We start from the raw sequence: 24,743 nt of genomic DNA, 5'->3' as shown, positions 1-24,743 counted from the left end.
TTGCTCCAAACCCCCTGCCCTCGGCGGGTGGGCGGGTAGGAGTGGTTGTGCAGGAAACCGGAGCTGAAAGAGGCCGATCAGGCGTCGTAGGGGTCGTCGCGCTCAGTCCGGCCCTTCTTGCAGCTATGGGGGAGGTGGGGGCGGGGGTTGGGGTCACTGGGACCCGCGGGAACGGCACAGAGCCCGTGAGTTAAAGAAGCGCGTTCCACGCTGTTTGCCGTCAGCAGCACCAGGGGAAGGAGGGCCGCAAAACGTTGTTCGAAGTGATAACAGCGCACAGGCTGCTGCGAAGTGCGGAGCGGCGTGGGAAAAACGGGGTGTGAGGAGGGGCTCTGCCCTCTTCCGCAGCGATGGAGAGACGCCTCCATTCAGATCTTCCTAAGTGATGCAACTTGACAGAGCAAAACGGAATATAGGAGAGCAAAACAGCCCGCTGGACGTAAAAGCGCAAACTTAGCGTCTACATTCGGTGTTTGAAAGCCCCTGAAGGCAGACGGCCGTGGGAAAAGTTTACCGAGTGGTTTTGTGAAGACGCGGGAGCGGCGGGGAGGACCCTCGCGAGAGGACAAGGAGAACCCCGCCCCGCCACGGGGAGGACACGCCCCTGAGGGAGGGACCGGAAGCACTCGTTCCGGGCCGGAAGTAGTGCTGGCCTGATACACGTGAAGCGGCAGCATGGCTGCCCACCGCTCAGGTCCGCTCAAGCAACAGAATAAAGCTCATAAAGGCGGACGGCACCGGGGTCGGGGATCTGCGCAGCGGGACGGCAAGGGTGAGAATGTAGGGTTGGGGGGGGAGAAGGGATTAGTCGATTTAACTGCTTTTCTCCATGCCCAGTCTCAACTCCTTCCTCCGGCCTGCACCCAGCGTAATGCTCTAAGGTGGGCGGAAAGAGGTCCCCTTTCTTGACCTTATTCTGGTCCCCTTTACGATCTCCCTCCAGGCCGTCTAGCACCGAAAAGCCTAAGCAAGAAGGTGAGAAAGGAGCTCAGCAGAGTAGACCAGAGACATCGCGCCAGCCAGCTTCGGAAGCAAAAGAAAGAGGCGGTGAGAGGAGGAGGGATTGGGGATGGTGTGGCTTCACAGTTCTTCTAGGCAGATAATGGATAATGCCTCCAACTAGAAATGTGACCCTGGGAAAGCCGGAGATGATGAATATAACCTTGGAGCTCATGTTAGTTGTGCTAGTTTAGATTCATGCTAGAGCATCCTTTGCTTTGGTTTGAGCTCCTGCCCACCCCCATAATTGACGCGTGGCTTTTTACAAGAGAATTGATGATGGGGGTAGGACATCCCTACGTTGGAAGGGCAATAATGGAAGTGCTGAAACACTGAGATGTTCTCTGGTCCTTTCTGTTTTCAGGTTCTGGCAGAGAAGAGACAGCTGGGCAGTAAAGATGGCCCTCCTCATCAGGTCCTGGTGGTGCCTCTGCACGACAGGATTTCCCTGCCAGAGGCCCTTCGGCTGCTTCAGGATAGGGACGCTGGAACGGTGTGCTTGAATGAATGGGGAAGCAGCCACAGCTTTATGCTGTTATGCCCTGGTTTGAAACATCGGTGGTTTTTCACATCTGCAAAGCCAGGTTAGAGTATACAATATTTTCTATCAGTATGTATGAGTAGTGATAATATTTCTTTTAGTATTAAGTGCTGATGCCAACCACTTCTCCCTGCTGACTTTGTCTTCTGTCTCCAGGAGATCTGCACATGGTGCTAGATTTGGCCAAAGTGGCTGATAGCATCCTGTTCCTCCTTGATCCACTAGAAGGCTGGGACAGCACCGGGGATTACTGCCTCTCCTGCCTTTTTGCTCAGGGCCTTCCCACCTATAGTAAGTGACTTGGAAATATTGGAGGCCATGAAGGAAGTAAATTATCACTTAGTGTGCACCTATAGCTTGCATCATTGTGCCTTAAACTTTTTTTTTCAATTACAGTTTACATTCAATATTTTGTACAAAGTGCCTTTTTATTTCTGGACTGCCCTTTGCCCAGAGGAAGAAGAGTGTAAAGCTTGGTTTTACTCTGTAATTTCTTTAAGGTATTATAGCTGAGTGTTGTGCTTCCCAGTGATCTCTATGCTCACAACTGTTAGCTTTTTTGTGTGAACTTGCTTGGGGAATTTTCATGCAGGGAAGCAAGAAGTCATGAAACCCTTTTCTCTTTTGCTCGTAGCACTTGCTATCCAGGGGATTTCTGGCCTCCCACCGAAGAAACAAATAGATGCCAGAAAGAAGCTAAGTAAAGTAGTGGAGAAGCGCTTTCCTGATGACAAGCTCCTTTTGTTAGACACGCAACAGGAGGCAGGGATGCTGCTCAGGCAGTTGGCTAACCAGAAGCAGCGGCATCTTGCCTTTCGAGATCGGCGGGCCTACCTCTTTGCTCATCATGCTGACTTTGTGCCTAATGAAGAGAATAACTTGGTGGGGACCTTGAAAATTTCAGGCTATGTTCGTGGACAGACTATGAATGTAAATAGCTTGCTGCATATCATTGGACACGGTGACTTCCAGATGAAACAGATAGATGCTCCTGTGGATCCTTTCCCTTTAAACCCTAGAGTGATCAAATCCCAAAAGGACTCGGGCATGGCCATGGAGGTAAGGTTGATGTTCTGAAAGAGTATGTATTGTTGCTTCATGTATAAGCTGGTGTAAGATGGAAACTAACTTCAGAGAAGGCAGTCTGCATTCCAAAAACCCTAGTCTCTGGGGGTGACTGCTAGTTCAGAGTAAGGCACTAGTCAATTACAAATACGTTGCTATGTTACATATTTATCCAGCACTCCAGGTGCCTTACGCAGCAGCTTGCTTTGGGTTTATAGGAGACACAAGATGTAGTCTCAGACAATTAGATCAGGGGAGGAAAAAAAGGCAAACACCTGTGGAATAAATTGGGGAAGTGTGGTTGAGGTGCAGAGCTGCTGTGGGAGTTGAGAAAGTTGGCTAGTAAGCTTCACAGAGATATCAAACATCAGCTAGGTGTTGAATAGGAAGAATGTGATTTACAAGTTTTAGAGAGATGAAAGAATATCCTAGACTATAGAGACAATATAAACCTAGCATAATGATGGCTCAAAGGGTTTCTTTGAACTCTGAAGAAACCAGAACAAAGTATGTAACAACAAGATAGTGAGGCCAGATTCTGAAAGCAGAAGTATAGACTTAAAATGCTAGGAAACAGAACCATTTGAAAACACTTGACACACTTTGGCTTTCTGTTTCAATTTATTTCATTCATCTTCTACATGTTATTTTTTATCTTTCTCGTTAATATTTGACTGACCATTACCTTTTTTGGTTTTTAGATTTGTGCTACAGATGCTGTAACTGATATGGAGGAAGACCTTAAGGTCCTAATGAAGGCAGACCCTGATAGACAAGAATCTTTGCAAACAGAGGCGATACCTGATCCAATGGAGGGGGAGCAAACCTGGCCCACTGAGGAGGAGCTGAGGGAGGCAAATGGTTGGTAATGGCAAGCTTGTTTGTAATTCATCTGGCCTGGAATTGTGGATTTTGTCTAGCTGCTCACAGTCAAGACCTATAAGGTAGAGTGGGATGAGGATTTACTTAGAGGTTTGCCTCTTCTCGTCCCCGAAATGCTTTCTGTTTGCTTAAGCAAACATTGGACACAACTCTGCCTCGTTTCTCAAAATCACTTACTGTAATGAAAACAACTTTGGATTCATTGCAAGTTTAAGTGTTGCTAGTTTTGAGGCAGCTGAATTAAATTTGGAAGTATTAGTCTGTTTTGCTTATTTTGTCTGCTAGGGATTTTGGTGTTGTCAATAATATCTGGTGTCTTTCCTAGGCAAGAATACCCAAAGTAATATGGAAAAGAAGGTATAAAATTTACTCATTTGGACTTTTACAGACTTGTTGAAGGAAAGGTCCAAGGTGGTAAAGAAGGTTCCTAAGGGAACATCCAGCTACCAAGCTGAATGGATTTTGGATGAGGATGGCGAAAGTGGTGGGGAAGAAGATGAAGATGATGATGTAGAAAATGAGGATTTTATGGCAGAGGAGTCTCCGGTAAGAAAATAGTCCCTTAGATCACTTCTGTGTACAGCCCCAACAGCAAAGCAAAGTGCAATCCTGTCCTTAGATACGTGTTGTCAGTTTTATTTTGTTTTTAACTATAGGCTGTTGTATTCTTGTTTTTTATTTTGGTTTGTTGATTTTTTATTTTATACATATATATATATTTTTAGAAAGGGAGAGAGAGAGAGAAACATAAATTTGTTGTTCCAATTATTGTTATTTTTCAACCCTCACCTGAGGACTTTTTTTTTTTTTTAATTGATTTCAGAGAAGGAGAGGAAGAGAGAGGTAAAAACATCAATGATGAGAAAATCACTGATCAGCTGCCTCCTACATGCCTCCTGCTGGGGATTGAGCCCGAAACTTGGACATGTGGAATTGAACCCAGAACCCTTCAGTCCACAGGCCTATGCTCCATCCACTGAGCCAAGCCAGTCAGGGCCTGAGGACATTTTTCCCATTGATTTGTCAGATACAGTAGGAGGGAAGGGGAGAGAAAGAGACAGACAGACAGACATGGACATGAGAGAGACACATCATTGATTGCGTCCCGACCAGGGAATGGGATGGAAGCTTTAAAGCCAGTATGTGTCCTTGACTAGGAATCAAACCTGTGACCCTTCAGTCTGCATGTTACACTAACCACTGAGAAAATTGGCCAGGGCTGCTGTTCCACTTATTTATGCATTCATTGGTTGATTCTTGTATGTGCCCTAACTGGGATCAAACCCATAGCCTTGATGTATGCATCAGGACAATGCTCTAACCAACTGAGTTACCCTTCCAGGGCCTGTGGTCAGTTTTTTAAGAATGACTGTAGTTGTCTGGAATGAGACTTGTTTTATAACTTGAGTCCCTCCAAATTGATATGGTTTGGACTAGGTGTCTAATAACAGTATTTTATTCTTAGCTTAAAGGCTTTTAGGGTAATGATAGGTGTGGGTTTCTTCTGAAACTACAATCCTTTATTCCACAGGATGAGAGTAGTGAAGAGGAAGAAGAGGAGGAATGTGAAACTATGACAATTGGAGAGTCTGTGCGAGATGATCTATATGATGAGAAAGTGGATGAAGAGGCTGAGGAAATGATGCTAGAAAAATATAAACAAGAAAGACTGGAAGAGATGTTTCCAGATGAAGTAGATACCCCCCGTGATGTGGCTGCTAGAATTCGGTTAGTCAACAACTTCAAAATCAATTAATACATTTTTTATTTTAAATTTATGTGGCTCAGAGTTGTCAGTGTGACACAAAAGGAGAAAAACATTTTTCTGCTCCTGAAAGGCTAACATTCTATGTGGGAAGATAAGACATCCATACAGGAAACTAATATATTACCAAGTTCTAGTCTGTGTGGTATAGACTATTGTTTAACAGTATTTTAATAAGATTAATTAGCAAGGCTTCCTATGTGAACTAATACTGAATGTATAGAATGTTTGGAGATTTGGGGGAGTTTAGGTAGAACCACAAGAATAAAAGCATGGGGATTAGTCTGAAAATTTTCGGAGTTTGTTGGATATTAGAGAAGTTAAGCTTTTACCAAGGACCATGTTCCTCAGATGCCACTCCCTGATAGGCACCTGGGAGCCACTATAAATACTTTGTCTCTTTTGTCAGTAAGAAACTTGGGTTTGGTTCTGAAATATTTGTTAACTATTTTATCGATAGAGTGTGGTCTTGATTTGGGCTATTAGGTTGTCTTGAAGAAATAGTGATAAGAGTTCTTTAAGTTAGAGCTTTAACTATATTATTGACTTAAGTGAAAGAGTAGCATTATATAAATTAGACTATTAATTTATTTAAAATCTCCTGTATTCTAGATTTCAGAAATACAGAGGCCTCAAGAGCTTCAGGACATCTCCATGGGATCCTAAGGAAAACCTTCCACAAGATTATGCTCGGATCTTTCAGTTTCAGAACTTTACCAATACCAGGAAACGCGTCTTTAAAGAAATCAAGGAAAAAGACGTTGAAGGAGCCGAGGTATCTTCCTTCCTTTATTCACTCCTGCAGTTTGCTTTTGTTTGCCAAAGGGCCCCTCCTTTACTCCTCTTGACAAGACACCTTATTTAGTTTTGTGCTGCTCATAGCTGAATTAGAAGAGCCACTGAGTCACTGATGAGAGTGATATTGGGAGTAGGGGTTTATCAGATAGATATGTTAACTGGAAAAGTTTAATCTGGAAAGTTGTGGCATCTGTGAAAGGTAATTTTGAAGGACAGGGGTTGTCCTTATGAGACTTTTTAACATATTTGGAGAAATGTTGCATCATTATTGAGGCCTTAAGGCTAATTGGGTGGCTGTTTTCTGCTTTATGTGGCAGGTTGGCTGGTACGTCACACTTCATGTCTCTGAAGTGCCTGTCTCTGTGGTTGAGCACTTCAAGCGCGGAGCTCCGCTGGCTGCGTTTTCTTTACTGCCTCATGAACAGAAGGTTAGTGTCTTGTGGGAAATGGGAGCTGTGAAATTTTCTGGCAGTCTTAACATTTTATTTATCGCTGACATTTTGCTCATTGGGATGCGAAAACAATATGCCTTTAGGATTAGACTGAGGTGATAGAGAAGTCAATGATGGTGTAACCAAACATGTCTGAACCTGTCTGAAGCATCATAATGATGCAACCTGTGTGGTCTGAGACTTCTCTGAGATAAGTATATTTGTTAGATCAGATTTTAACCAGCCTTGAAAATAAAGGTTTTATGCCAAGATGTAGTTCTTTCTTCTTGGAGGCAGTAGTTATGAAGTTGGAATGAATGTGAGAGCTCTGGCCTTTGGTCAGTGTGAGGAAGTGTTGAGGAAGAAGGGGGGCTTGCATGAGTGTGATTTTGAGGTGTGTGGTGAGTGAGTGGCTTGAAGTCACTGAGCATGTGGCAGATGTTGAGCTCTTGCATTTTAGACACTGGAATGTCAACTAGTATAGATGAGTAGTTGAAAGCTCTGAAAACCAGCCTATGTTCGGTTTAAATGCCAGTCGGTGTGAAGATAAAAGGTGAATCTGTCACATCTGTACCACACCATAAATTAGCAGTCAGTTCTTATAGAGAATCTGAACCTGTTAGTTTGGTGTGCCTTCTTCCAGGTTAAGCTGTTCTAGATATGAAGTTCTGTTTTTCTTACTTGGTCACTAGATGTCAGTACTGAATATGGTGGTAAGCCGGCATCCTGGCAACACTGAACCTGTGAAAGCTAAAGAGGAGCTGATCTTCCACTGTGGGTTCAGGCGCTTTCGAGCCTCGCCTTTATTTTCCCAGCACACTGCAGGTAAGCAGTCGGGAACCTCTGGGTTCTTGTCTATCCTATTGTCTCTTGGAAGACTGTAACTTTAGGTGGTACAGAGCACACAGTTTCTCGAATTCTAGGTCTCTGGGTTAGAGGCATTTTCAGTACTCTGGTTTAGAAGCCAATGATGTGTTTATTCAAAATGTCTGAACCTGTCTGAAGCATCCCAGTGATGCTACCTCTGTGTAGTGCTGAGGTTTCTCTGCCATGAGTATTTGTCCCAGGGTAGATTTTGAGTCAGAGTAGGCGGCTTTATAATAATGGTGTATCAAAGTATGGAACCGTTGGCATCTGATATGCCATTGGCAGTATTGATGAAGGCTAGTGAGTTATCCCCAGATGGATTAAGCAAGAGATGTGTGGCTTCTGAGATGTTGAGACTAAATGAGAGTGTGTAAAGTGGTGACACTTGTGTGTCAAAAATTATTGTGCTACAAATTAGGAGTGGGAAGTTTTGTACTAAGTTGGGGGGCTTTTGAATGTGACTTACACTCGGCTTGGCAGTGTCCAGAGGAAGATGATGAAGGCAGTATTAATGGGAGCTCTGGATAGAGCTCTGGATAATTTCTGTTCTCACCACCAATGCTGTCTAAATGAGGGGTTAACTTTTTTTTTCCTTCAAATTTTTTTACTTCCCTATACTTCAGTATTTAAAAAGGGGGAGGGTTTCATTGAAGGTAAAAAACAGAAGTTCCAGATAGTCCCCAAGATCAGAGATCAGTAAAACACAGCCCTTAGGCCAAGTCCTACTGTTTATAATGTTTTGTTTGGAATACAGTTTTGCTTTTTAAAAAAATATATCGTCTTGGCTATTTTTGTACTACAGTGATAGTTGAGTAGTTAGAGACTCTATGGTCATAAAGCCTAAAATATTTACTATCTGGTCCTTTATAGAAAATGTTTGCCAATTCTCGCTCAAGACTAAGAACTGTTGATTTAGTGGACATATTCTCTATAAAATACTGATTCCCGAATGAGGTAGGTAGGGGTGATAAGTATTAGAATCACTGGAGAACTTTTTCAAACCCCAAATGTAGTCCAGGGTCAAATTCTGCCTCTGAAAAATCACTGTGATAGGGTTGTATTGGGGCAGGAGAATATTTTGAGAACTAGTTGGGTAAAGAAACACAAGTTGCCTTGGGTGTAAGAGTTGCAGTGATACAGCTTTTCACAGGCCCCTGGATTACCGGTGGTTTCTCAAAATGATTTTGGGTTTTATTTTTTAACCTTTATTATGGCAGCGGATAAACATAAATTTCAGAGATTCTTGACTGCTGATGTGGCCCTGGTGGTGACAGTATATGCCCCAATCACTTTTCCTCCTGCATCTGTGCTGCTTTTCAAACAGAACAGCAATGGTAAGTTGAGTTCACCAGGTAAACAGACCTACAGGTCTCTAATAGACTCAACGTGGTTTTCTGTATTTAGATTTGGGAGCCAGATGGTATAGAGAAGGGGATGACAGTTTTCAGAATATCCCAGTCTCAGCCTTACAGTGGGTCTAAGGCAGGAGTGACAAATGGGGTTTGATCCTTTCTTCTTTTCCAAAAAAAAATATATTTATGGTTTTGTTTTGTTTTTTGGTTTTGTTTTGTTTTGTTTTGTTTAAGAGAGGGAGAGTGATAGAAAAATTGATGAGAGAGAAACATCATTGATCAGCTACCTCTTCCACGCCCCATACTGGGGTCAAGCCTGCAACCCCAGGATGTACCCTGAATGGCAATCAATCCAGTGACCTCTTGGTTCATGGGTTGATGTTCAACCACTGGGCCACACCAGCTAGGCAATGGGGTGTGATTTTGCTTGCAAACTGGAGCTAATTGGTAGAAGCTGCTCAAAGTGCTATATTTAGTATAGGTTATAGGAACAGGCTCAGTAGGAATATCACTTAGTGATCTTTGCCATGGAGCTAGGAAGACAACATAGTGCATCCCTATTTTAAAGGTTTCTCTAAGAATATCTTGCATAGGTCTTTAAATGGATTGGAGCAATAAATGCTTTGACCTAAAGACTTGCTGCTCTGCTTTTGCCCCTTAGGAATGCACAGCCTCATTGCTACAGGCCATCTCTTGTCAGTGGATCCAGACAGGATGGTCATCAAGAGAGTTGTTCTGAGTGGTCATCCTTTCAAAATTTTTACTAAGATGGCAGTAGTACGTTACATGTTCTTCAACAGAGGTAGGTGTGAAGGGTGGGATCTGATTGTCTTTATGGGGTGAAGGTTGGGTGTACATTTTGCAGGTAAATATATCTTGGTGTTCTGTGTGTTTCATTCTAAGAGGATGTGCTGTGGTTTAAACCAGTGGAACTGAGAACAAAGTGGGGCCGCAGGGGACATATCAAGGAGCCTTTAGGTAAGAGAATGTGGTGTTTGGAACCTTAGCTAGATATCTCCAGTGCTAAAATTTTACTTTAATGTCATCACCTTGCTGTGTTTTTTTTCTAGGTACCCATGGCCATATGAAGTGCAGTTTTGATGGGAAGCTAAAATCTCAGGACACAGTACTAATGAACCTCTATAAACGAGTTTTTCCCAAATGGACTTACGATCCCTATGTTCCAGAACCAGTACCTTGGGTGAAAAGTGAGATTTCAACAGTGCTGCCAGAAATGGACATGAAGTAATGGATACAATGGATTCTATCTCCTTGCTACTAGCTAGCACCCTAGGGATGGGAACCTACAGGTTGTGATTGGGCAAAGTTTATGTTATCTATTTTAGCCTTCAAGCCTGCTGTTCCTTTTTGCAAAAGATTTTTCTTGGCCTTGACAAGGTGTCTCAGTTAAGAATGGATGTTTTTTCTATTGCTACTTTATCAAAAAACAAACCTTAGATCTTATTGGTATATCTACCCTCCATTAGAATGTTGAAAGCTGTTTAAGTAGGTAAGATGTGGGAAGTTAACAGTGACTAGGAAACAAAATTTCCAAGTGTCTAGAGACACTAAATCACATTTCTTCCTTCTGCATAAATTAAAAAGAAACGGATTGATAAGGAGCTGGCCTTTCAGCCTGCTTCATCCAAGTGATAGAAGTTAAATCTACATTTCCACCACTGAGCACAATACAAATGTTCTTTACTTCTGGGGAAATTGTTTGAAAATGCTGAGACAGAACAGCAGCCACTCCAACAGCAGCTGTAGGTTCAATAAGCAGTTTCATCCTCTCCCATACCAGCTGGGTTGCATACTGTTGGCAGAGAGGGAGTAAGAATTAGTGAAACGGGAGAAGGAATGCCTAGTGGATGGGCCTTTACACTTAAAAGCTAAGTGACATATACGTCTGCTTGCCAATGAAGAGCTAGTCTTTCTTTTTTTTCCATTCTAACTCTGCTTCTTAAATGAGAGTTGTCCCAATTATCTAGGGCACCCTCCCATGTCATGAGTCACCAAGTCAAATCCCCAGTGGATGAGTTGCTACCTGCAAGAGAAGTAACTTTTGCTTAAAAGGTTGCTCCGTTCTTTTGTTTTCTTTCCTGTTGGAGCCTCACCTTAATCTCATCCTCTGTGACAGTGAAGACATCATCCACAAGGTCCCTTATAACAGGCCAGGTGTTTAAGCCGATGTTGGATTTCACACCATCTGCTATGGTTTCTGGAGGACAGGGATTGGGGGTCAGTTCCCCTTTCAGTTTGGACTTGTAGCAGTCATCTGCATTCAAGGGTTCAGCAGCATATACCTTCACAGTAGGTCTCAAAGCCTGGGAAGAGAAATAGATACCTTACCAATAGCTACTGCCTGCATGCCTGCAGTAACATAGGCAATACAAGTCAGAGCCTTTTCTGATAGATGTAATGAAAATATGACTTTAAAGCACTTTAAATTGTATGCCTAATACTGGCCTTCAGTTGCCTAGATTACATCTGGTTCTATTGGTCACTTGAGAAAACAGTAGCCCCCGATTTGGATAGTAGATTGGTGAGATGGAATTCAGGGAAAGGCCTGTGATAGGGTGCCACTCACCGTAATTGCTTTCGTGCTGTAAAGTCATAAATTAAGGAAAGGGTGGTGAGGCAGAGAAAGGCCTTTCATCTCGTGCTAAGAAATGAGGGGAACAGCAATTTAGGGAGAATGTTGAGCAAGTACCACAATGTACTGTGATGTGGAATAAAATCCTCTATGCCTAAAGTGGGGGAGTCTTCCAGAAGTTGTTTTCTCACCTTAACTGCAATTGCTATTCCAGCAACCATTCCTCCTCCTCCTACAGGTACCACCAGTGCATCTACCAAAGGAACCTTTAGTCAAAAGAAGATAGAGTATAAATAGGTCTATTAAACACCAGTTGGAAATATATATATTAAATAGTTGATTCTACAGTCAAACATCAGATTTACCAGTAGTTCAGCAAGAACTGACTGGGCTTTTACCTGGTTCAGTACTTCCATGGCAATTGTCCCTTGCCCAGCCATCACTGCAGGTTCTTGATTGGGATGTACCATGATGCCTTCTGTTTCTTCTATAATTCTTCTGGTAATATTTTCTCTGGACTGAAAGAGTACATTATTTTAGCATACTTGATTTGTATTTAATAGTGTTTTCAACAGATTAAAGCATTTAACATTTTATTTGCCATCTACTTTTTTGAGACTCTGGGCACTGGGAATATAAACAAAACAGTCCCTGTGCTCCAGGGAATAGTGTTCTAACTAGAGGCCCGATGCACGGAATTTGTGCGAGGAGCTTGGCCAGTCACAGCCCAGGCTGCGTTGCAGCCCTGCCCACTGGTGGTTCTGCCATCTGGTCTAATTAGCATATTAGCTCTACTATATAGGAGTGTGTTGGGGAGGGGTGGAATATAAGTAACTATAGTATGTCTACATGCTATGGAAACAAATTATACAGGGTACTTACAAAGGGTTGCTGATACTAAGTAGATAGCTGGTTGCTCTGAAAACAGACTAGTGGGACAAGGGTAGAAGCAGAGACACCAGTTAGGCGGCTGCTGAATCAGAACTGATGTTGGTTTGAAACAGTAATGGTAGGGCTGTTAGAAGTAAGTGAATTATGGAAATATTTTGAAAGTTGGACCTAAGATTTGGATGTGGAGTGCAAAAGTTATCAAGATGACTCTCAACATTTGTTTAACAACTAATTTGCCATTTATTGAGATGAGGAAGACTGGAAGAGGAGCAATATAGGGAGGAATGAGATCATTTGGTTTTAGACAGCAAGTTTGAGATGCTTATTAAGACATCCAAGTAGGAATACTGAATAGCTGTTGAATATACAACTCTGGGTTAAGGGCAAAGTTCAGGGCTGGAGTTGGCATATAGATGGGTGATATTTCAAACTATGAAACTAATATGAGTAGATAAATAAAAGGTTTGGCATATATAAAAAGGAAACAGGAGCCCTGGCTTGTGTGGCTTGGTTGGGCACTGTCCTGTGCACCAGAAGGTTGTTGGTTCAATTCCTGGTCAGGCTCAACCCTTTAGGGGGGTGGGGGGAGGTATTCAGAAGGCAGCTGACCAATGTTTTGCTCACATCAATGTTTCTCTTCCTTTTCCTTCCTCTAAAAAATAAAATCTTTTAAAAAGAAAAAAAGGCCGAAGCTGGTTTGGCTCAGTGGATAGAGTGTCAGCCTATGGACTGAAAGGTCCCAGGTTCGATTCTAGTCAAGGACATGTACCTTGGTTGCAGCATATCCCCAGTGGGGGGTGTGCAGGAGGCAGCTGATCGATGATTCTCTCTCATCAATGTTTCTGGCTCTCCCTCTCTCTTCCTTTCTGTAAAAAATCAATAAAATTTTTTTAATGGGGGCATGGACGGACCAGAGCCTGAGAAGAAGTACCCAATAATGTAGAAAGAGAAATTTCATTTGACAGTGAAAACTGGTAAGATGTTACTGAACATTACTCTTCCTCACCTCATCGCTCTGTTCACTGTAGACTATAGAGGCTCCATAGGCTTGTATTGCCAGTTTTTTACAGTTGGGAGCAGTTTTGGGTACCACAATATAAGCAGGAATTCCTGAGATGGAGAAACACAACAAATCAGGCAAGTTTAGGGTAGAAATTTCTGTTCAGTTGCTTGTAATCAGATAGGGACTTAGAGAAATTCCCACAGCTATCACCCACTTCACTGAAAGTAAGGATACTTTATTCTAACAATCCTACCCAGTACCTGGAGAAATCAATACGTACCTTCCAATTTGGCAGCATAGGCGAGAGCCTGGCCATGATTTCCACTGCTGTAAGTGACAACAGCTTTGGGCTTCTCAGAAGTGGTAAGAATCAAACCTCTGATTGCATTAAGGGCACCACGAACCTTGAAAAAAGAGAGTGAATTTATATTTGATTTAAGTTTCTTAAAGAAAACATACACACCAAGGAGCTTTACTAGATTTCCTCTTCCTAATACTGCACATCCAGTCCATCATTAAATCTTATCTATTCTACCTCAATATTTCGTGTGTCTTTGCAAGTACCTTAGTGAGGCCTCATTTTTCAACTTGTGTGTTATCAAATCTCAAGTGATCTTGCTTCAAGGATCATTCTCATCAAATATTTCAACTAAATTATGAAAATGATCTTTAAAAGACAAATGTTATTTTTTTATTTGACTTTCCTTTTTATTTTTTTAATTCTCACTTGAAATTTTCCCATTGATTTTTAGAGAGAGGGAAAGACAGAAACATTGATGTGAGAGAAAAACATTGATTGCCTCTTACATGAGCCCCAAACCGGGGCACAGGCTGGGAAGAACCTGCAACTGCAGTACATACGAGCCTTTGACTGGAATTGAACCGAGGACACTTCAGTCAACAGGCTGACTATTCACTGAGCAAAACCAGCTAGGGCTGAATGCCTTTTTTAGTTAAAAAAAATAATAAGTTACAGCCTCTCAAATACAAATCTGCCTGTATCATTGTAGTCATCCTAAATTGTTTCTAGTTTCCCTCCTACCAGGTTAGCTCACACCCCCTGCCATATTTCTACCTGTAGTTCTTTCCACCACCCCCCTCCCTGATCTGGATAAAAGTACTCATCCTATAAAATTTGGATCAATCTCATCTGGTTCAACTTCCTTGATCTCCAAGGCAAAGCTAGTAACTTCATTCTCTCTTTCATGGCACTTTGTATATATCTCTCTTAAGACACTTCTCATCGACCTATTTGTTGACCAGCCTGCCTTCTCCTTCAAGTTGAACATAGGGCAAGGCCTTGGCAGAAGCAAAAGGAAAAATCATTTTTAAATATATATATATATTTGTATTTATTTCACAGGAAGAGAGAGAGAGAAAAAAAACATCAATGATGAGAATCATTGATAGGCTGCCTCCTGCACAACCCCTACGAGGGATCGAGTGAGCTTGCAACCTTGACCAGAATCAAACCTAGGACCCTTTAGTTCATGGGCTGACACTATTCACTGAGCCCAACCAGCTAGGGTGAGAATTTTTTATGTTTTAATATAAAAGATCTCAGTTAATGGTGGAAGGAAAGGTAGATTCTTAAAGTCACTTAACAGGTACTGACATCTGTCAGGTATGCACGAAATGCAGCTTTCAGATTTTTACCTTATGGATCTTAAAGCTCAACTGATGGTCAGAAATGTATGGTAATGAATCAACACACACAAGTCTATCTTTTTGCATAGGAAAGGCACTTACATGCTTTGTAGAAAAAGATTTTATGAGGCCCTAGTTGGTTTGGCTCAGTTGATAGAGCATCGGCCTGCAGACTGAAGGGTCCCCCAGTTTGATACCAGTTGAGGGCATGTACCTCGGTTGCAGGCTTGATTCCCCAGCCCTGGTCAGGGCAGGTGCAGGAGGCAACCAATGTGTCTCTCACAACGATGTTGCTCTCTGTCTCTCCCTCTCCTTTCCACTCTAAAAACCAATGGAAAGATATCCTCAGGTGAGGATTAACAAAGAAAAAAAAAAAAGGAGGCTTGAGCTAGGTTTAGACCTTCTATATTCATAATAAGATATTAATAGCAAGCTGACACAAAATGAGTGCTTAAACTTGGATATACAGTGATCCCACTCGCCCATTTTGCCTTGCAGCATTTCAGGGTGATGTCTGTTGTCTCCATTTAATCATTAGAAGTTTCCTCTTTCGAAAAGACTGAGGCCGCGAGCGAGATGCCGGTGACCGTAGGTCCCTATGGACAATCCCAGCCAAGCTGCTTCAACCGGATGAAGATGGGCTCTGTGATGGGCTGCGCCGGGGGCATGGCGGCCGGGGCACTCTTCGGCACCTTTTCCTGTCTCAGGATCGGAATGCGGGGTCAGAGCTGATGGGCGGCATCGGGAAAACCATGATGCAAAGTGGCAGCACCTTTGGCACATTCATGGCTATCGGAATGGGCATCCGATGCCAATCAGGGCAATGGTTGCTCACATCTACCCTGTCCCATCAGCCCCAGCCCATGTACTATAATAAAAACACTTTGAGAAAAAAAAAAAAAAAGTTTCCTCTTTCATTCTCATATCCTAGTTTGGACAGTAAAAAAGTGGCTTGTCAACACCTGATGCTAAGTAACTAGAACTTGATCAAAGAAAAACTACAGCCCTTTTTTCATCTATAAGAAGATATTAATTCTACCTACCTCACTGAGTAGTCAGGAGGATCAAATAAGTTTAATATGTGAAAAGGGATTGAAAAGATACACGCCACACTAGCAAAAGGGATTGTTACCTTAAAAGATCCAGTTTTCTGGAAGAGTTCACATTTGAAGTAAAGATTGCGCCCTGTTACTTGATTCAAAATGGAGCTTGTTAGCACTGGTGTGAGGTGGATAAAATCTCGAATGTTGATATGAGCTTTTTCAACATCAGCAAAGGAGATGCAGTACTGAGCACACATTGTTCTGAAATCCAGGAATAAAAAAGGGGTAAAAGCAAATGTCAAGGTGGTAAAGAGTTAATGTAGTTTCAATTGTCACCAATATTAGAGGCCTGGTGCACGAAAATTCATGCACTGGGGGGAGGGGAGGCTTAGCCTGGCCTGTGCCCTCTTGCAGTCTGGGGGCCCTTGGGATGTCCAACTGACACCTTAGGACCGATCCCCAGGGGGAGCAGGCCTAAGCCACAGTCTGGCCTTCCTCTATGGGAGGTGACTGGTGGCCAATAGGGATGGCATGGGTAGGGAGTGGCCAGCCCCAACCCCAATTGCGCCACGGCCACCGATGGCCTTCTTAGTAGAAGGCAATCCCAGCAGGTCTGTCTGTGCACGGTGCTGGGTGGCCCTGCCCCAAATTGCCCCACCTCTGCTACCGCCTGTGGCCTCCCTCTGTGGGAGGTGACAAGGCGGGCAATCAGGGGATGGTGCCAGCCCCTATTGCTCCCCCCACCCCATCGCTGTCCCCTCCCTCTGCCTACTGGCATGTGCCTTGGCTGGCCTGGCAGCACCTGCTTACCGGCCCCGCCCCCCACTGACCCGTCCCGCTGATTTGCATATTACACTTTTATTATATAGGATACCTTTCTTGTGAGGGATGTTGATAATGGGGGAGGCTATGCATATGGGAGGTTCAGAGGTTTTATGGAAAACCTGCCTTTGGATCAATTTTGCTATGAAATTTAAGCTGCTCTAAAATATATATTTTAAAAAATAAAAAGAGGCCGGGACCGGTTTGGCTCAGTGGATAGAGCGTTGGCCTGTGGACTGAAGGGTCCCGGGTTTGATTCGGCTCAAGGGCATGTACCTTGGCTGCGGGCACATCCCTGGTGAGGGGTGTGCAAGAGGCGGCTGGTCAACGTTTCTAACTCTCTGTCCTTCTCAATTCCTCTCTGTGTAAAATCAATAAAATATATTAAAAAAAATAAAAAAAAATAAAAAAATAAAAAGAAAAAGAGCCCATCTGGTGTGGCTAGGTTTGGATATTCTGTGTACACACACACACACACACACACACACACACACAAAGTGCAGGTTCAATTCCCTGTCAGCACATACCTAGGTTATGGGTTCAGTCCCTGGTCAGGAAAGGCAGCATCACTTTGATGTTTCTCTCTCATTCCCTTCCTTTCTCTCTAAAATCAATAAAAAACATATACTTGGGTAAGGATTGAAAATAAATACATAAAAAGCCCTGGCTGGTGTTGCTAAGTGTTTAGAGAGCCAGCGTACACACTGAAGGGTTGGGGGTTGGATTCCTGGTCAAGGGTTCAGACCTGGGTTGCAGTTTCACTCCTGTCCCTGCTCTGGGGCTTGTGTGCGGAAGGCAACCAATCAATGTGTCTCTCTCACACCGATGTTTCTCTCTCTCTCTCTCTGCACTGGCAGTGGGCAGCAGTGGAGGTGCTGCTGGCCCCAATGGACCCTGATGAGAGTGGGACTGTGGCGGGATGGTGGAGCGGGTGAGCAGGCGACACAGGCCAAGGCTGGGGCGGGTGGGACCTGATTATCTACCCCCTCGCCCCCCAACTGTCCTGCCCCTGCCGCTGGCTCTGAAGCACTGAAGGAGCTGGGCTGGGGGTAGGGACGGGGAACTGGGAGTGGCTGGCAGCGACCAATCTCCCACAGCACCGGGTAGAGGGGGGAGGGAAAGGGGGAGGGGCTGCGACCTCTCACTGGCTACCTGGGGACAGAGGTGCGGTGAGAATGCAGGGTGTCCGCTGAGCTCACTCTCACTCCCTCAGCTACCCTTCCCCAGGACGCTAGGGCTCGCGCTGGAAAACCCCGCACTCAGGTGCCAGGCACCAGCAAAGAGCCCACTCCACACTGCACAGCCTCTTCCAGGTGAGCTGGGCTGCAGCCCTGGGGCTGCAGGGGCCGGTTGGGCTCATGGGTTCATGCAGGAGCGGTCTGCAAGGCAAGCCAGGAGAGAGCAAGCTGCCTGCCCGGCTTCCGTGCAGCGCCACTGGGCGCCATAAAGGCCCACGCTGCGCCCTGGCCTGCAGCCTCAGGCTGTGCTCACTGCATCTCCACGTGGGGACTCGGGTGCTCTGACTCAGGCGGAAGGGGATGTGCGGGGGCCTGGGGGCCCAGGTGCTGCCCGGGGCCCAGAGGTCAGCTGGGACCTGCCCTTCCATACCAGATGCTTGCTCTTCAATCGCCGGCCAGGCCTAGGGATGGCACCTGTGCACGAATTTTGTGCATTGGGCCTCTAGTAATAAATAATAGCCTTGTTACAAGATCTTTGTGTATCTCCATACATGCTTTGAGTAGATTCCACCACTGTTATTTACATCAAAAGGCATGTACACTTCTAAGACATTTGATATACCTTGCCAAATTCATCTCCAAAGAGTTGTAGATTATACCATTTAATTCTCTCACAGTAGTTTCTAAGGAATGTCCATTTTTCTTCACCTTTGATATATCATTTTATCTATTCATTTAATGAAATATCTAATAGTTTGAATTAACTTTTTTTAAAAGTGATTGAACATTTTTTCTGTATATTTATTGGCCACTTATTCTTTCATGAGTCTTGAACACACCAATTTACTGACTGGATCATCTTTTTCTTCTGAAATGTTATGCTCATCAAAATTAAATTTCTATTAGTGCTTAGAGCTTTTCTGGACTTCATATTTTGTTCCATTTATGAGACTGTCAATTCATTTTCCAGTTGTTCATTATATTATGTTCTTCCCTGATTACTCTTTCTAAAATTTATTAGCTTTCCTCACAAATAATTCTTTCAAAGAGACTTTAGAAATCTTTTATCAAGGTTGTCAGAAATACCACTGTCAAATGAACAATGAATTGGGGGCATATGACATTTAAGAATAGAGTCTTCCTATCCATAAACACCTGTGTCTTTCAATTTAGTAAAGTGTTTTCATTTTAGGTTTCTCAGTAAAGTTTTTATAGTTTACTTGTGTCCTATCCAGATATGATTAAATCTGCGCCTAAGTAGAATACATTTTTTGAGATAAGGTATTTCCTTAGATTTTTTTGAAAATATATTTTATTGATTTTACACAGAGAGGAATTGAGAGGGATAGAGAGTAAGAAACATCGATGAGAGAGAAAAACATTGACCAGCTGCCTCTTGCACAACCCCTACTGGGGATGTGCCCGAAACCAAGGTACATGCCCTTGATCGGAATCGAACCCAGAACCTTTCAGTCCGCAGGCCGATGCTTCATCCACTAAGCCAACTCGGTCTTGGCTTTCCTTAGATTTTTAAATCACTTACTGATAATGTATATGAAAACGTAATAGGAAACTTTACTAGAGTATCTTTTAAAAAATACATATTTTTATTTTATTGATTTCAGAGAGGGAGATAGAAACATTAATGATGAGAGAGAATCATTGATGGGCTGCCTCCTGCATGCCCTATAACTGAAGATCAAGCCCGCAACCCGGGCATGTACCCTTGACTGGAATCAAACCCGGGACTCTTCAGACCACAGGCCAACGCTCTTTCCACTGACCCAAACCGGTTAGGACTAGAGTATCTTATTAGAGCTAATAGTTTTCTAGTTCATTCTCTAAATAATCACGCTATCTGCAAATAAAGATAATTTGTCTTTAACTCACAAATATCCCTCTGGTAACTTTCTCAGTGACTTCATAATTATTCTTTTTTTTTTTTTTTTTTAATATATTTTATTGATTTTTCACAGAGAAGAAGGGAGAGGAATAGAGAACTAGAAACATTGATGAGAGAGATACATCGACCAGCTGCCTCCTGCACACCCCGCACCGGGGATGTGCCCGCAACCAATGTACATGCCCTTGACCGGAATCAAACCTGGGACCCTTGGGTCCGCAGGCCGATGCTCTATCCACTGAGCCAAACCGGTTTCGGCCATAATTATTCTTTTAATGTAGATTTTCCAACTCCTCCTGAATTAATTTCAGTAACGTTTTATTTGCAAAGTCATACAAAATTAGTATGAAGTTGTACATATTAATATATCTAGGAATTCTTTATATCTGTGGTATTCATTTATTCGTTCATTTATGAAATATTGAGAACCTTCTATGTATTTGGTCTGGAGATTTTGAGTTAGAAAAACAGACTTGTCTCTGCTCTCATAAAACTTACAATATTGTGGAGAGATGAGCAAAAGTAATCCCAAAATAGATATTTATTTACATTAGTAATAGGTGATATTAGGGAAGTGTGTTATGATAGGATACTATGATTTTGGGCTTTATTTATATCAGGTAAGGTTCTCTATGGAGAAGTGAAATTTTAAGTTGACCCCTAAGATGAATGGGTAGAGTAGGAAAAAAAGTGTTTCAAGTGAGGAAATAACATGTGTGAAGACTTTAAGGAGGGGAGGTGGCTGTCATATTCTAGGAACTAAAAGGAGGCCAATGATTATGAAAATAGTGATCAAAGAGTAGTTAGTATAAGAGATGAGAATGAAGTTGGCAGGGTCTAGATCATTAGGGACCGTGATTCATGGATATGTTACTTAAGAGCAATGGAATGCCATTGGAAAATTTTGAACTGGTAAGTGACATGCTAAAATTAATATTTTCAGAAAAGCACATTATGGTGAATGAAAAAAAGAGAAAAGAGTAGAAACAGGGGATTCAATTAAATAGTATTAAAGTTTTCCACATGAAAGACAATAGGGACTTGGATGGTGAAAGTGGAGGCAGAAAAAAATAATCATTTGATTATTTAAAAAAAAAATCACATTTTAGAAAACCAAACCTGATTAAAAAAAAATGGGTGAGGAATTTGAGTAGACATGTTTCCAAAGAAGATATACAAATGGACTTGTAACAAGCACATGAAAAGATGATTAACATTACTAATCATTAGAGTATGCAAATCAAAACTACAAGGAGATACCATCTTACATATAAAAATGACAAATATTATTATTTTTAATACATTTTTTATTAATTTCAAAGAGAAAGGGAGGGAAAGAGATAGGAACATCAATGATAAAAGAGAACCATTGGGCCGCCTCCTGCACATTCCCTACTGGGCATGGGCCCTTGACAGAAATTGAACCTGGGACCTTTCAGTCCGCAGGCCGACGCTCTATTCACTGAGCCAAACCAGGTAGGGCTAGAATGACAATTATTAAACACACACACACACAAACAAATGTTGGCAGGGATGTGGAGAAACTGGAGCCCTTGTACACTGTTGGTGGAAATGTAAACTGGTTTAGCTACTTTGGAAAACAGTATGGTAGTATATAAAAAATTAAACATAGAATCACCAAATGAACTAGCAATTCCACTTCTGGATATATACCCAAAATAACTGAAAGAGAGTCTCAAATACCTGTTCATAGCATTATTATTATTGTTGTTATTATTATTATTATTTATAGCAGCATTATTCACAATAGCCAAAAGTAGAAGCAATCCAGGTATCTACTGACAGACGAATAAACAAAATCTGATCTATGCCAATGGAATGGATTACTATTCATGTTACAATATGAATGAATCCTGGGGATATTATACTAAGTAAAATAAGCCAGACAAAAAGACAAATACTTATTATTACACTATGTGAGGTACCTAGAGCAGATAAATTCATAGAGAATAGAATGGTAGTTGCCGGAGGCTGGGGGAAAAGGAAGGGAAGCTGTTTAATGAATATAGTTTCAATTTTGCAAAATGAATATAATTCTGGAGATTGATTGTACAACAATGTGAATGTACTTAACACTACTGGACTGTATATTTAAAAATGGCTATGATGATAACATTTATCTTATGTGTATTTTACCACAATTTAAAAAAACAGAAAAATAGTTACATTTTGAAGATTATAATTAGTGATAAATATTATAGTTAGTCTGCAAGTAATAGAACCCCAATTTGAACTGGACACAAGATGGAGGTGATGAGAGTTACGTGGCTCATGGAATCGAAGAGTTAAAATATGGGACAGGTAGGGAGATGGACCTTCAGGAACAATTAAAACCAGGGATTTGAGACTTTCTAGGACTCTGTGTTTCTCACCTCTGTTGCTTTTGCATGTTAGTTTCATCCTTTTTTGTCGCAGACCAGTTCCACATGGCAGGATGCTTGGTTGCTGACAGCTCCTGTGTTTTACATTTTATGGCTTCCACACTGGGCAGGAATTTTCTTTCTCAGTTTCAGTTAAAAAAATTCTGGGTAGGGACTCTGATTGACCCATCTTGGCCCAGGACCAGTGGCCAAGGGTGTGAGGGCATTTAAGACAATATTATGCATCAGAAGTCTTTACAGAAACATGAAAAAGAAACAGAATGATTTCTATAACACAATGTCAATTATGTACATTTAAAACATATACATACATAAGACACTATATATTACAATATTAAAAGACATAAATATATCCAAGTACATATTTTAAACATATTAGAGCAATGACTTAAGTGGGGAGGGTAGGAACATGAGTAGTAATTAGAACAGGGAAAAGATAAGGCCTTGATGGTAATAAGAACCAAATAGTATGATTGCCTTAAATTTCTGTACCTGTGGGGAAAATAGGAGCAAATGAAGGGAGTAAGAAGAAAAAAAGGAAAGAGAAACAAAAGGACAAAGAGAACATACTTCTGAGAGTGAGGGAGTTTTCAAGAGAAAAGGAGAGAATGTTGAGGTGGTGAATTCCATAGATGTCCACTACAGAGATAGAAGAGACATATCCTGATATTGGTTTGAATGTGGGGAGTGAGGGAGACACAGATAACTCCAGGGTTTTGACTTAGGTGGTATAATTTATTAACATATAAAACTGATGAAGAAACAAGTATTTTAGAGAAAATCAGTGATTTGATGAGCTAAGTTTGAATTACTTATGAGACATCCGACAGGATGTTCTTTAGATTTCTTTTCTTTTTTTTCCATAAATGTGTCCATTTTTTCTAAAGAATGAGATCCTCTATGTTTTTAATCAAGTACTGTTGTTATTTTTTCCTTATTAATTTCTGATTTTATCTTTATTCTTCTATTTTCCTTTTAATTTCTATTCTTTAAAAATTAATAATAAAAGCAGGGGTTACAAATTTCCCTGAGTATTGGTTTAATAATATACCATAGGTTTTGCTTGCAATATTTTCATTAACTTTTTTCTGTTTTATTGAATTTATTGGAGCGAGACTTGTTAAACAAAATTATACAGTTTCAGGTGCACAATTCTACAGCACATAATCTGTACACGGTAGTATATGTATACCACCCCAAGTCAAGTATCTGTTCATTACCACTTATTGCCTCTATACCCTTCTCCACTTACAGAAATCTTAATTTTTAAAGAATCCATGATATTAGTTTTATTTTTTGACCCATGAGTTATTCAAAATTGGTTATTTTTTAATATATTTTTAAAAATTGATTTTACACAGAGAGGAATTGAGAAGGACAGAGGGTTAGAAACGTTGATGAGAGAGAAACACCGACCAGCTGCCTCTTGCACCCCCCCCCCACTGGGGCTGTGCCCAAAACCAAGGTACATGCCTTTGACCAGAATCGAACCCAGGACCTTTCAGTCCGCAGACCGACGCTCTATCCACTGAGCCAAACCGGTCCCGGCCAAAATTGATTTTTAAAAAATCCCAAGTAATTAGAATTTTTAAATTTTTGGCTATTCATTACTCATTTTACTACTCTCTGCTCAGCAATGATGACCCGTACAATTTTTGTTTTCAGAACTGAATTTCTCTCTCCCCCACTGTCCAAATTTGCTTTGTTATTTTATTATTATACTTACACTAGAGGCTGGGTGCACGAAATTCATGCACTTGGGGGTGGGGGTCCCCCAGCCTGGCCTGCGCCCTCTTGCAGTCCAGGAGCCCTCAGGCGATGTCAGTCGGACATCCTTAGCATTGCCATGGAGGCGGGAGAGGCTCCCGCCGCTGCACTTGCTAGCTGTGAACCAGGGAAGTTAAGTAATTGTTCCAAGAATCCACAATGATAAGGAAATTTCCCAAACCGACGTATCAATACCTCCTGATTTACTTCCACACAACCCCTTCCTCAACAAGAGCCAACTGCACTGTCATTTAAAAATAAACAGTCAGGAGGCTGGCTTGGGGGATGCACTTTGCCATAAAAGAGAAAAAGACTTTGATACTCTGGTTTCTTATCGACTGTGTCACCCCGGGAACTACGGTTCCCGAGGACTCAGTTTCTTCATCTTTGGAGCGGGGAGGGGTATGGAGGAGGAGGAGGAGGAGGAGGAGAAAGTGGGAAAAATAATAATTACTCCTACAAGATTTGTAAGGTTCCAAAACAGAGGCCTGGGGCACTAGTCCGGGCCTGCGGTGGGAGACCCTGGCCTAAGATGAGCGGAGGAGGCCGGATCCTGCGGTGTCTCTTGTCAACCCCAGCCCCAGACCAGCACCAGTGTCCTCGATGGCCACCACAGCAGCGACAGCAGCTGCCGCCGCCACCGCCCGCAGGCGGGGCTGGCCTCGCCTCACCTCACCTCACAGCGGCCGCGCCTCCAACTCCGGTCTCCGCGCACCTTCCCCGGCCACACCTCTGCGCATGCGCGGCGCCCGCCTCCCACGCCCCGGCTCGCGCTCTGTAGCCCCGGCTCGCGC

At 42.5% G+C, this 24,743-nt stretch overlaps 2 protein-coding genes and 1 pseudogene across 8 annotated transcripts; 2 read left to right on the top strand and 1 right to left on the bottom strand.

Moving 5' to 3' along the window:
- Positions 1 to 54: 54 nt before the first annotated feature.
- Positions 55 to 11,889, top strand: TSR1 (TSR1 ribosome maturation factor). Of its 2 annotated transcripts, XM_084862902.1 has the most exons (15): positions 55 to 772; positions 944 to 1,047; positions 1,364 to 1,583; positions 1,697 to 1,831; positions 2,175 to 2,599; positions 3,307 to 3,466; positions 3,876 to 4,033; positions 5,019 to 5,215; positions 5,865 to 6,027; positions 6,368 to 6,478; positions 7,174 to 7,306; positions 8,566 to 8,682; positions 9,362 to 9,502; positions 9,604 to 9,678; positions 9,771 to 11,889. In XM_084862902.1, exons 1-15 carry the CDS (start codon positions 676 to 678, stop codon positions 9,947 to 9,949), a joined length of 2,415 nt encoding a protein of 804 aa, XP_084719028.1. In that variant the 5' UTR covers positions 55 to 675; the 3' UTR covers positions 9,950 to 11,889. The 2 variants fall into 2 exon arrangements, with proteins under 2 accessions (XP_084719028.1, XP_084719029.1); XM_084862903.1 differs by lacking the exon at positions 944 to 1,047 and having other exon boundaries at positions 631 to 772.
- On the bottom strand, positions 10,298 to 24,737 carry SRR (serine racemase; the record flags this gene model as incomplete). Of its 5 annotated transcripts, none has more annotated exons than XM_084863019.1 (9): positions 24,626 to 24,737; positions 22,174 to 22,414; positions 15,967 to 16,138; positions 13,468 to 13,591; positions 13,191 to 13,294; positions 11,692 to 11,811; positions 11,485 to 11,559; positions 10,815 to 11,024; positions 10,298 to 10,513 (listed from the first exon to the last, which is right to left on the bottom strand). In XM_084863019.1, exons 2-9 carry the CDS (start codon positions 22,227 to 22,229, stop codon positions 10,298 to 10,300), a joined length of 1,077 nt encoding a protein of 358 aa, XP_084719145.1. In that variant the 5' UTR covers positions 22,230 to 22,414; positions 24,626 to 24,737. The 5 variants fall into 5 exon arrangements, with proteins under 5 accessions (XP_084719145.1, XP_084719147.1, XP_084719146.1 ...); XM_084863021.1 differs by lacking the exon at positions 22,174 to 22,414 and adding an exon at positions 17,227 to 17,303 and having other exon boundaries at positions 24,626 to 24,705; XM_084863020.1 differs by lacking the exon at positions 22,174 to 22,414 and having other exon boundaries at positions 24,626 to 24,719.
- On the top strand, positions 13,610 to 15,814 carry LOC311610752 (reactive oxygen species modulator 1-like; annotated as a pseudogene). The gene has a single exon. The product of its transcript is annotated as a reactive oxygen species modulator 1-like (transcript).
- Positions 24,738 to 24,743: the final 6 nt, after the last annotated feature.

Source organism: Pipistrellus hanaki, assembly GCF_964339955.1.
Source record: "Pipistrellus hanaki genome assembly, chromosome: 16".
Taxonomy (NCBI): Eukaryota; Metazoa; Chordata; class Mammalia; order Chiroptera; family Vespertilionidae; genus Pipistrellus; species Pipistrellus hanaki.
Note: the sequence above shows the minus strand (reverse complement) of the source record. Positions and strands in the feature narration are given on the sequence as shown.

Excerpts from the sequence above, each read along its gene's own strand:
- TSR1 (XM_084862902.1), top strand. The coding sequence starts at position 676 with ATGGCTGCCCACCGCTCAGGTCCGCTCAAGCAACAGAATAAAGCTCAT. Across the intron at positions 3,467-3,875 it reads GGAGCTGAGGGAGGCAAATG|ACTTGTTGAAGGAAAGGTCC; the intron begins GTTGGTAATGGC and ends GGACTTTTACAG. Across the intron at positions 4,034-5,018 it reads TTATGGCAGAGGAGTCTCCG|GATGAGAGTAGTGAAGAGGA; the intron begins GTAAGAAAATAG and ends TTTATTCCACAG.